Here is a 12,135-nt window from a genome sequence, read left to right as displayed (position 1 = left end):
GCCCACCACGAGCATTCCCTCAGGAAGGCCAGCCCGTCTGGCAGCTGGCAGCGCCGTCCCCAGTGGCCGGGGGCTCCTGGGTCCAGAGCAGCGGTTCTCAATCGGGGGTGACTGCTGACTGGCTGGGGCAGGGGGCTCGTTTAGCTAGGCAAGGCCAGAGACGCTGCTCTGCATCCTACATTGTGGGCACAGCCCCCCAAAACGTCAGCCGTGCTGAGGGTGAGAGCAGGTTGGAGATGCAGGCTGGGGAGTGCTTAGGTCTCTCATCTTCCAGCCTTTGCCCGGGACAGAGGACAAGCTCCAGGACGGGCCTGGGCCAGACTCCCAGGAGCCAGGGCCAGGCGGCCCCAGGCCACACCCCAGCCTTCCCCCCAAGCCAGTAGTCCAGGCGGCCATGTGTGGAGCCTTAGCAAGTGTCCAGGGGCGCCTTGGATGAGCGCCAGCCCGGCTCTGGTTTCCCTGGCCCCGTGGTGGCGTGTGTGCAAGATGGTTAGCTCTGTGCGTGGCCCTCTCCACCTCGACACCGAGTCAGGCATGGTGCAGTCTCTTCTTTAATCTCGGACTGGAGGATACACAGGTGGGGAGCGGGGCTTCCAGGGGGCAGGGGCACAGTCGTGGGTGAGGCCTGGAGCGGCCAGGGCCGGGGATCTGGTGGGGAGACTCGACCCCCACAGTTGCCCATCTGCTGGGCTGTCCACCTCTTTGCAGCTCCAGGCCAACCGTCCGGCCCAGGGGCCCAGATCCTGCCAGAGCGCTTGATCCCCAGGTCAGGCTGGCCTGGCGCACGCGGGGCGGGACCCCAAATCGGGAGGGAGCAGCCTTTCAGTAGCCCGAGGGCTCCCCGCCCTTCCGCGGGTCTGCTGCGGCGTGCACACAGGCCCCATCCTGGGACACAGCCTGGACCACGTTCAGGAAGAAGGGCCTCTTGTTCTGCTCTTGGCCCCGGTCCTGGAGCCCCTTCTGAACCTCCTGGAGGGGAGAGGAGGCCAGCCGGTCACAAAGGGGACGGGGCCCAAGCAGGGAGCTGAGGACCCCAACCTGGACAGGAGTAGGGGCGCAGGTCTGGGTGAGGACAGAGGGGCGCTGGACGCAGCCTCGTCTGCAGGACGCAGAGTCTGTGGCCCCCCACTCCACAGGCCCCAGAGCAGAGGCCTGGCTCCAGAGAGGACAACGGAGTCCGTGGCCCCGTCTGGAAGGACCTGAGACAGAGCCTCACTTCTGCCCTAAGTTGAGGACACCAGGGCCTCAGCGTAACCCCAGAGGAGTCCAGGGCTTCAGTGGAGAAGGTAGGTGGCGGTGGGGGACTCGGTTCTGAGGGTCTGGAAAGCAAAGCCTCTAGAAGGCAGAGCCTGGGCCCTTTGGAGCCCCGAGTCCTCCATGCTTAAGAAGAGCCCAACTCAACATCAGGAGGAATGGCCCTGCTGCCATGTTATTGGTAGCTTGGGATCCGCTCTCTCAACACCCACGAGAAGACGGGGGATCCCGGATGCCAGGGATGTGGCAGGAAGACTCCCCAGGGCCCTGCTGGTGGAGGAATCACTGGAGGCTTCTGAAGACCCACGAGTCCAAGGACACAGGCAGGCCCCAGGCCCCAGTGGTCCTCGCGGGTGAGGTGCTCTGAGCACGGCCCTCATGGCTCAGGTCTGAGACGGTGCGTCAGGGCCCAGGTATTGGTGTCTGAGGGGCCAAGTGCCCTGCCTGGCAGACTGGTCCCCACGCTTGCCCGTCTGTGACTCTTAACAGAGACCCTGGAGACGCATGGAGACCTGGCCCAAGGCATACAGGAGCTGAGGCCCCCGCCCCCAGGCTCTGAAGGCAGGCATGGAGGCATCTGCCTCACCTGGCTGAAGCTGGGCTCGAACTCCACCTGGCCCTTGCTGTCCACGTGAAGGATGGGGGCCTTGATGGCGGCTTGCAGGTCAAAGCCCAGCCACAGCTTGTTCATGATGGCCTGCAAGGAAGAGGACGACGCAGGGAGGAAGGCGGGGGAGTGGGGGTACCAGCCACCCTCCCCAACCCCTCCGGGGACAGCAGGGCCGCCCAGCGAGGGCGCGTTCTAGCCGGGAGTCCCCAGACTCACCTGAGCCACCGCAGAGATAATGAGTTCCCCGCCGGCCCCGCCGATCACGAGCTTCGACCCCCGGGCTGTGCTGACCAAGATGGAGGGGACCATGGACGACGGGGGCCGCTCACCTGGAACTGGGGGCCAGACACGAGTCAGGGCAGATTCGCTTCCCAGCCAGCCCCCCAGGGCCGCCCGCTCCGTCTCCGTCAACCGAGGCACGATCCACCGACGCCAGACCGGCCCGCCTTCCCTCACCCGGGGCTGGGGGCGGGGGGGGCCTGTGCTCACCGGGCGAGGGGGTGGCTCTAGAGCCCTGTGAGTGCCGCCAGCACAGGTCCAGAAGCTCGTTGTTGAGAAGGATGCCCGTGCGTGGTGAGTACACCATGGCTCCAAAGCTGCGGACGGAGGCGGGGCTGGGCGCCGACTGCGGGGTGCTGACTCACACAGCCGTCCAGGAGCCCCTGGCTTCAGGGGCCGCCCCCAGCACGCCGGAACCGCGCTCCCCTCCCCGGCCCCGCCCCAGAGCCCCCTGGCCCCGCCCCCAGAGTAACTCCCTGGCCCCGCCCCGGCCCCGCCCCGGCCCCGCCCCGGCCCCGCCCCAGCCCTCCTCAGCACCATCCTTCTGGTGTGAGGCGCCTTCCCCATCCGCTCTGAGACACCGGGTGAGCACCCGTCAGCCAGAGATGCCCGGGCGCAGGACCCCTTTGACAGGAGGAGAGGTACCGCCCCCCACCTACCCCGCGGACACAGCAAGTGGGGGCGGGGCGCCAGGCCCAGGGAACCCAGTGCGGCCCGCCCGCCCGCCTGCCCCGAGCCCCACGCACGGCGTGTTGATGGTGCTGGTGGCGGCCACGGCGCTGCCGTCCTCGCCCAGCACGGATACGTGGGCCGTGCCCATCCTGTGGGTCCAGGCCCCGGCCAGGCTGTAGTGGTCGAGCGGGTGGTCTCCCCGGTCGTCCATCTGCTGGCGGATGTGCTGGGCCAGGGCCTCCCCCAGCAGGTCCTGGGAGGCGTTCTGGGGACGGCAGACAGGTGAGGGGGTCCGTGAGTGGCCTGGAGGGGCCCACGCGGCCCTCCCAGCTCCCTGCTGTCCCCAGACCGACCACACCTTCCTTGCTCCGGCCACTGCCAGGCCCTCCCGTTCCAGAGCCAACCGTGTTCACCTCCCTCTGGCCTCACCTGCCAGGTGCTCGGGGTCTGCGCAGGGCGCTCACTGGCCTGACTCTGAGCCCTGGGGCGGGGACAGGGCTGCCCACCAGCCCAGGACACCTTACCTGGACCTCTGGGTGGCTTCGAGGGTCCCACAGCCGCCACCTCTGCCCCCCAGCGAACTTGAGCGTCTCCACGAGGTGATGGTACAAGTTCACTCTCCCCTCCAGCCCCGCCACCGACTCGGCGGTAAGTTGAACCCTGGGGGACGGGGTGGGCGAAGGTGGGGGTCATGTCGTGCAGTGGGCTCGGACTCCGCGTCCTAACCCCCAGGACCCGTGAGTACTGCCCCCCACAGAAGAGTGTCCCCTTCTGCAGCAATCGTGTCAGTAGCTGAAGGCTCTTGGGAGGAGCGGGTTATCCCGTGGGCGCTAAATGTAAGACATCCGCGTAAAACAGACACGCAGGACAGGGAAGCCGTGTGGTCGCAGATGCTGACCGGACGCAGCCCCCAGAAACTAGAAGAGGCAGAAAACAAATGCTCCCCCCGCCAACCGGCCCTGGAGGGAAGGTGGCCTTGTGGACACCTTGATTCTGAATTTCTGGCCTCCAGAACTAGCAGAGCATAAATTTCTCGTGGTCTAAGCCAGCAGGTTTTGGTGATGGGTGATCATTTGTTAACGGCAGCCCCAGAGAACGTAGTCAGCATCGGACAGTCCCAGCCCTGGACACGGCTGGGGCCCCCGCCAGGGCCCCTCCCCCCCACCCTGCAGGCTGCTGTAGTCTGGGCCTCAGGCCTAGGTGCACACACTCGACGGGCAGCTCACCACCTGCTCCTCTGCCCCGGGTCGGGGTCCCCCGGGGTGGGGGTGAGGGGCTCCGCAGGAAGATGACGGCAGGCGCCCCTGCAGAGCCCTAGCCGCCCCCAGGTCTGCTCTGGAGCACACCGCTCCCCGGGCCCGACCCTCAGCCCCGGACTCCTGCGGGGCGGGGCCTCACCTTTGAGCACGTTGAGGACGAAGCTGAGAATGGCGCCCCCAGCAGGCGGCGGCGGCGAATACAGGGTATAATCCCCAGGGGCACGGCGAGGGCATCCACCACCTCAGGCCGGAAGGATGCCAAGTCCTGCCGGGTCAGCCGGCTACCTGGGCGAGGCGGGGACGACTCCGTGTACAGACAGGGAAATGGAGGCACAGTGTCAGCCAGGGGCCCAGGGTCACACAGCGGGGCTCCCCTCACCCCCTAGCCTTCCAGACCCCCGGGAGGGGGTTGGGGGGGTGGCAATGCTGGGTCTGTGGGCAGTGGCTCGGGGCTGGGGGATGGGTGGGCAGACCGGAGATGGGCAGGTGGAAAGCAAGCAGGGAAGATGGGGGAGGCGCACTAGCCTCTGAGGGGGGCCAGCTCCAGGCCAGGAGCCCCCATGACCACCGATAGCTCCCGTGTTGAGGCCCGAAACCACGGGGCCCTGCGCCTCAGGGGTGTTGACCGCAGGGTCCCTGGGCCCAGCAGCAGGCAGGATTAAGGAACAGCCTCTTGAAGCCTGGGAGCCGCTGGCCCTCCCTCAGCCCCAGCACCCAGACCCCGCTTTCTCTGGCCGGGCAGGGCAGTGGGACCTCGCACGCTGACCTTCCTTGGCGATGTCCTCCAGCAGCAGCTGGCCCAGCCGCCCTGTGTAGAGGGCCTCCGCGCCTTCTGTGGCCACGGTCTCCAGGGTGGCAGCCAGCATGGGCCACGGCAGTGGGTCCTGAGACCTCAAGGGTTCTGTCCCATTGAAGAAGAGCTGTCTGGGGGGTGGGGGGCGGCCTCAGGGGGGGCCGGGTCCTGGAGGGCGGTCACACTTCCGACCCTACGGGAGGCAGTCCTGGTCTGCGGTCCTGCGGGGCTGCGGTGGACATGGGGGCGGGGGTGGGGGGTGGGGGGGGCAGGTTCTCCAGGACTGGGTGGGGCTGACACCCTTCACGTCTTATCACCGGGTCCCAGGGAGGCCACAACCCCTGCCAGGCCTGCATCCACCCAGGGCCTGAGGTCCTGCCCTCCTGGAGGACTGGTCAGTGGGCAGCCTGGGTGGGCCCAGAGCGTGAGAGGGGGAAGGGCAGAGGGGAAGGAGGGAAGGGAGAGTGCAGGGGTGGGAGAGAGGACAGGACAGTGGGGAGCAGGGCCGAGGGGGTGTGCAGAGCCCAGATCTGTGCCCCCGGAGCCCCATCACGTGGGCAGAAACTCCCTCTGGCCGGAGCCCTCCAATGAGGTGCTACCACGTGGAGGCGGAGGTCTGTGAGCTGAGACCAGGACGCACTCATCATCCACGGCCCCCGCCCCACCCCGCCTCCAGGGTAGACCCTCCAGCTGGAGAAGGGGCTGAGGAGGGGCCCTGGGCCTCCATCAGCGCTCACCTCAGGGACGACTCCGTAAGGGAGGGGCGCAGGAACGGGCTGTGCAGGAAGCTGGAGAGGATGGTGGGCACACGGAAGCCCCCCCGGAGCAGCGCGATGGTGGGCATGAACAGCTGTGCCCAGGGCAGGCGACCGTGGCGGCGGTGGGCCTCAGCATAGCCCCGGAGCTCCCCGGGCACCCCGATCCACTGGGCACCTGCACGGCACAGGGTGTCAAGCCCCTGCCCCCGGGGCGACCTGTGCCCTCGGGCCCAGGGGCTCTCCATCACCCCACTCCTGGCCGCCTAGCCCCCTCCCAGCCATGGCAGCCCGAGTGAGCTTTCTGTAGCTCACATGGAAGCACATTCCTCTCCACTTGAACCCCCTTGACTCCCATGGACTTCTGCACAAAGTCCATGACCAGGTCCCTGGGGCTCAGGAAAACTGGCCCCAACCCCGCCCACCAGCCCAGTCCACCGACCCAGGCCACCGACCCCGCCCACCACCCCAGGCCACAGTCCCCAGTCCACCAGCCCCGCCCACCAGCCCCAGACCACGAACGCATCTCCACCTTAGTCTCCGGGGCCTTTGAAGTGGTCACTGCTTGGATCACCCCTCCCAACTCAGAGAGCCCTCCCCCAGGAAAAGAGCCCCAGCCTGGGGGTTAGAACCTCCACAGGGGCTCCCCATCCCCAGCTGCCGCCCCCCAGTGCCAGGGTGTCTCAGCCAGTCCAAGAGGCGCCCTGTCCCTTCGGGATGTGAGGTTCTAACCCAGTGGCTTGAAACTCCAGTACTTTGGCCACCTCATGCGAAGAGTTGACTCATTGGAAAAGACTCTGATGCTGGGAGGGATTGGAGGCAGGAGGAGAAGGGGACGACAGAGGATGAGGTGGCTGGATGGCATCACTGACTCGATGGACAAGAGTCTGAGTGAACTCTGGGAGTTGGTGATGGACAGGGAGGCCTGGTGTGCTGCGATTCATGGGGTCGCAAAGAGTCGGACACGACTGAGCTGAACTGAACTGAAGCCAGCGGCCTGGTGGGGTGGGGCAGAGGTGGGGGGAGGTGGTTCTCCAGGGTCTCACCTATGCCCAGAGGCTGGGCCTGCTCGCACTGGTCCAGCAGAGCTGGGATGGGGTTGGAGGGCACCGTCTCCCTGGCATTGATGACTTCCACCTTCCCTGGGGTTGGGCAGGGCGTTCGGGGTGTCAGGGGCGCCCCGGAGGCTGCCAGGCGTCGCCGCACACCACGACAGCCCAGGTGGGGCTCTGGGCCTCTGTGCTAACTCCTGGAATGGGCTCAGCAGGGTGGGCGTGGCGAGATCCAGTAAGGGGCGGGGCGAGGCCTTGAAGGGGCGTGGCGGACAGAGCCCATCCTCCCCACGGGGGGTCCCGAGAGGACTCACCTGTGGTGGCGTTGTAGATAGTGAAGATGACCCCTCCACCCAGGCCCATGCTCTGGGGGTTGACGACCCCGGTGCAGACCAGAGCCGCGATGGCAGCGTCCACAGGCGAGCCGCGCTGCTGGAGGATGGCTCTGGGGAGACCGGGCGCTGACTAAGCAGCCAGGCTCCTCGGCCCCTGCCTTCCCCCCACACCCGGGCTTGCTCTGCCAGCCTTCACTGGGGAGTGGGCACAGCTGGGTGGCCTGCCGACTGCCACCACACCCCAGGTTAGTTCAGAGACCACACCAGGCTGCCCCCTCAGGTCCAGCGGCTCGCAGACTCACTGCACTCTACAGGTTGCAAATTGCGATGTCCTTTACACTGCCTCTGGCCACATACAAGGTTCTTCTCAGTTTACAAAGTGCTCCTGCGGCTGTCCTCCCTGGTCCTCCCAGCGGCTGGGCCCGCGCCCTCCACCCCTCTCTGCAGCCCGGGCTCCTGGGTGGAACGTGGGGACCCTGGGAAGACCCCATCCTCCCTAGATTCCTCAGACATGAAGTGGAACAAGGATGCCTCCCCTGGGGACCCTGCATGGCATTTCCAAGTGGTCACAAAGCTAGGAGTTGCCGCCGACCCTCAGGTCTCCCTAGAGGGTCTCCCAGAGAACCCAGTGCTCGCAGGGTGGAAGGAGGGAGACGTGGTGAGTGGAGAAGGGACAGGAGGCAGCCGCAATGGCGGCACAGTGAGGGGAGGGCCCTGGAGGAGTCGCCCCGTCCTTCAGCAGCTGGGGCAGCTCCGGGCTCCCCCCCATCTCTCGGACTTCTGAGAACAGCAGCAGGAAGTGGAGTCACAGCTTGACAAGGACAGAAATCAGTTGGGAAGAAAACCACATCCGCTTCCTGGCCAGTGGGGGCTGCAGAGCACAGACCCTCTGCAAAGGCTTGGGGGCGCAGGGTGAGCCGGGCCTCCCGGCAGGCCCCGCCCCTGGGGGCCGCGTCCTCTCAGTGGTTCTGAGGCTGAAGCCTGACCTCTTTACTCATGTATTCATTTGCTGGGGCTTAACTGCAGCACAGCAGGACGCTGCTCGGTTGTCACATGTGAACTTTTGTTGCGGCCTGTGAGATCTAGTTCCCTGAGCAGGGATCGAACCCTGACCCCTGCCCTGGGAGCACAGAGCCTCAGCCACCGGGCCACCAGGGAAGTCCCCTGACTTGTTTTTGTTTAGTCACTCAGTCATGTGACACTCTTTGTGACCCCATAGACTGTAGCCCGCCAAGCTCCTCCGTCCTTGGGATTTTCCAGGCGTAAATACTGGAGTGGGTTGCCATTTCCTCCTCCAGGGGATCTTCCCAAACCAGGGATCGAACCCGGGTCTTCTGTATTGCAGGCAGATCCTTTACTGCTAAGCCAGCAGGGCCCAACTTGTTTGCATCTTTGCAAATATGGGTTCAGGGTGGGGGGGTGGCACAGCGCTTCTCGGGGGGGTCATTCCCCTCCTGGCCCCTGGGACCCCCCTCCAGAGACCAAGCAGCCTACCCTGCAACTTGTCCCTGTCATCCTTGAGGGAGCCATGAGGGAGGGCCCAGGACAGGAGGGGGCAGGGCCAGATGGCAGACAAAGGGAGGAAAGAATGAATGGAAAGAGGGAGAGAGCTGGGAAGAGGGGTGACCGTGGGACGTAGGGGCACGGACGCCCTCTGCCCAGCAGTGCCTGGCGGCAGCGGCTCAGCCACCATGCCCCTCAGTCCAGCGCTCTCCCTTTCGGATCACAAAGCGCTTCTGATCCTGACCATGGCCCTTGAGGCAGACATTCCGGGAAGCAGATGGAACCAGCAGGGAGGCGGGTGCTAGCCTGGGCTCCCGCAGCCCAGCTGGGTAGCAGGGCAGGGGCCAGGAAGGGTGTCCTCGTGGGAAGCCTCCACGGGCTGGGCTTCCTGGAAGAAGGTCTGGTCAGTCAGAAAACGCCGGCTGGGGCCCCTCTCCACAGCCCCCTTTCCCCGCCCAGCGAGCATCAGTCACTCTGCCAGCCGCTGGCCTGGCTCCGAGCCCTGACATGCAGAGGGGAGGCCGTGGGGGGACACAGTGCCATCGGGGCGGGTTTCCCAGGGCCAGGACGGGGAGCCTGCTCTCAGGCATCACTGAGTGCACCCTGGCGGCCAGTCCTCACATACGGAGCCTGTGCCCTCCTCACCCACGTCCCGGGGAAGACCCAGCCTCAGAAAACGGTCAGGGCCTCCCTGAAGGCGCTGGGCCCATCATCGGGGTCAGTGAGGGCCAGACCAGCAACACTGTGGCAGTGTCCCTCTGGGCCTCCCAGCCTGAGGTTCAGGCCAGTCTCACACGCCACCTCCGCTCTGCCCGGACGGTGGTTACCCTGGGCCCTGTCTGCCCCCATGCACATCTGCTACCAGGTCTGTGCAAGGGCCCTGGGGCCTCTTCCCCCAAACCCACGCAGCCCCCACACGCCGGCACACACACACACACACACACGTGTCTTCTCCACACTCTCGCCGCTGGTCACACAGTCTCTGGGAGGGGCCGGCGCCAAGGCCCACCCAGCTCCCACCCACCTCTTACTCACCGCCCAATGTCCGAGCAGGTTTTGGAGTCCGCAGCGACTGCGGCGTGGGCAAAGGCCTGGGGGCCGCAGTGGACGCGGTGCCGAGAGACGACCACGGTGGGCACGATGATGGCCAGCGCCAGCACCAGCGCCAGCAGGACCAGGCTGACCGCGGCCCCGCGGCCCTGGGCCATGGCTCTGACAGGCCCAGGGGAGAGGGGAGGCAGGTGGGCACGCAGCTGGCGGACAGGGAGGTGCACAGGGAGGCGGGCAGCTGAACGGACAAGGTGAGCAGATGGACTCACGGGTGACAGGACAGGTGGACCACCAGACGGGGGCCACAGACAGACAGATGGGCGGACAGCCAGATGGCGGGACGGAGGAGGATCAGACAGACAGACAGACAGAGTTGGATGGGTGGACAGACAGAGGTTTCCAGATGAGCAGCAGGCAGCCAGGTGGACAGTGGGTGTGTGGACAGACGGCTGGCTGCGGGGCTGCTCCGTCCTCAAGCGTCCGCTGCAGAGGCAGAGCTGGCCACCCTCCGGGACTTCCAGTTTTAGCCTCTATCTTGGCCCTGGCAGGATGCCAGGCAGCAGGGCGTTTGTGGGGAGTTTTTCCTTCCAGAGAGAAGTCAGCGCTGCTGTTAACTCTCTGTCTGCCATTCGACCCGCTGCCCCTCCCGCCAGCTGCCAGTGCCCAGGGGGTACGCCGGCCCGTGTGTGCAAGGACTTGGCGCCAACTTGGCTCCCGGGAGGAGTTGGGGTGCAGGGCTCCCAGGACCCCGTGGCTGATCTCCGGCTCCCAGCAAAGCCAGGACAGTAGAGGACCCTTCCTGGATCAGGCTCAGAGGGCCAGGGCGCCTGGACAGAGCCCCAACCTGCCCCCTATTCGTGCCCCCCGCCCCCCAGCAGCTGCTCACCTCAGCATCTCCAGATCCAGAGGACCCTGGGGCTGCAGGGGACCCAGGCAGGGTCACCCAGGACCCGAGTTCAAGTCCCAGCTCAGTCGAAGCTGAGGAAGGGGGCTGGGGTGACCAGGAGGGGGTTCAGCTTCCCCGTCTATTCAGGGGAGGTGTCTTCACCGGGGAGGCAGACGGGCCTGCGCCCAGCGCCCACCGGACAGTCCACCCTGGGGCCTGCAGTCCTGGAAACGCCACCAGGCCTTGGGGAGGGGCTTCCCTTGCACCTGCGTCTCTACCTACCCCTGGGGGCGGCGTGTCCACCTCCCTCTTCCTGAACTGAGCACACCTCCTCCCCTGGGGACACCAGCCCGCACCCTGCCCCGTCCAAGCCTCAGGGTGCCCAGCTGGGACAGCAGGTACCCTGAGGTGCCCCCTTGACCAGCTTATCAGGACACAGAGGGTGCAGGGCCTGGGGGCTGGACTTCCAGCCCTCCCCACCCCCAAAGTACCCTGGCTTCCTTCCCAGCTGAGCTTTGCTGCCCCCTGGTCTATTTACCCCTCCAGGCACAGCAGAGAAACTGAGGCAGAGAGAGGGATATGTCCACACAGTCACACAGTCTGCCAGGCCCCATCCAGAGCCCCTGCCAGCCTGAGCCAGAGGGACTCCTGGGGCAGCAGGCTGCCTCGTGGGGTGGGAAGGGCTGCGGACTCCTCCCGCTGCCCCCCAGGGACCCCCAAACCGCAGTGACATTGCTCAACCAGGAAGCAAGAGTGCATTCCTGGGCTGCGGCCAGCCCACCCGCGGAGAGGCCAGGGCGGCAGGCACCGAGGGGGTGAGCCAGGGTCAGCGTGGGACCTCTTCTTCCTCTCCAGGAGGTGAGGGGCAGGAGAAAGACGGGAAGCCAGGACCCCAGGGGGCCCTCAGCCAGGCCCCACAGCGCCTGGGGAACTGGGGGTGCCCTGCCCGCCTGCTGGGGCTCAGGGAGCTCCAGTCCAGCTCCCACCTCCGCAGGAACAAGGCCTCAGTTTTCTCCCCTACAAAGGAGCTGTAGCCTCTCCTCTGGGGCTAAAACAAGGGCGGAACAGAGACATGCCACCCCAGCAGCTCAGCCTCCATCCCATTCCCCGAGGACCCCAGGGACGCGCGGTCCAGGGCTCAGACCTGGGAACGGGGGATCTCTCGGATGCAGGGCTCCCAGGACCCCATGGCTGCTCCCTGGTTTCCAGCAAAGCCCCACTTCCCGGAGGGCACTTTGGAACCACTGGGATTTCCCTGCTTCCCTGAGGAGAGCCCAGACCTGGCGCCCCTGGCCGTGTGCTTGCCCAGGGGAGGGGTGCTCACCAGGCTGTCAAACTGGGCCTCCCTCTGCCCTGCCCACCTCCCCAGGTGCTTTCCGAGCACCTCGCCTCCCACCTCACAACTCTGTGTGAAGGACGAGTTAAGAGGCCCGGAGGGCCGGCGGGAGGGGCCGCCCCATGGAGGAGGCTGGGGCCTGGCATCTCCAGGTGCCCCCTCCCCACCCAGAGCCGCCCTAACCCCAGGCGACAGTCTAAGCCCTGACCCTCAGGGACCTGAGGACCTCTTCTAGCTCACTGATCCTGAAGAACCGGGCCTTCTTCTTGGAGCGCATCGCAGCTTGGATCTCACTCTGGGTTTCCACTTGGAAAGCCCCCCCCCCCGGGGCCTGGCCCTGACCAGCATCTT

General features: G+C 66.3%; 1 protein-coding gene across 1 annotated transcript; it reads right to left on the bottom strand.

Annotated features, from left to right (window-relative positions):
• Nucleotides 1–533: 533 nt before the first annotated feature.
• Nucleotides 534–10,420, bottom strand: GGT5 (gamma-glutamyltransferase 5). Its single transcript, XM_027566172.1, is given in 14 exon segments — nt 534–969; nt 1,841–1,951; nt 2,081–2,199; nt 2,354–2,460; nt 2,890–3,080; nt 3,340–3,467; nt 3,470–3,475; nt 4,214–4,291; nt 4,294–4,359; nt 4,841–4,998; nt 5,605–5,800; nt 6,669–6,764; nt 6,989–7,119; nt 9,548–10,420. Coding segments are annotated over 14 exon segments (1,707 nt in total). The 5' UTR covers nt 9,721–10,420; the 3' UTR covers nt 534–822.
• Between the last annotated feature and the right edge of the window lie 1,715 nt (nt 10,421–12,135).

The sequence above is a fragment of the Bos indicus x Bos taurus genome, chromosome 17 (assembly GCF_003369695.1).
Source record: "Bos indicus x Bos taurus breed Angus x Brahman F1 hybrid chromosome 17, Bos_hybrid_MaternalHap_v2.0, whole genome shotgun sequence".
NCBI lineage: Eukaryota > Metazoa > Chordata > Mammalia > Artiodactyla > Bovidae > Bos > Bos indicus x Bos taurus.
This window is presented reverse-complemented; position numbering and strand designations above follow the sequence as displayed.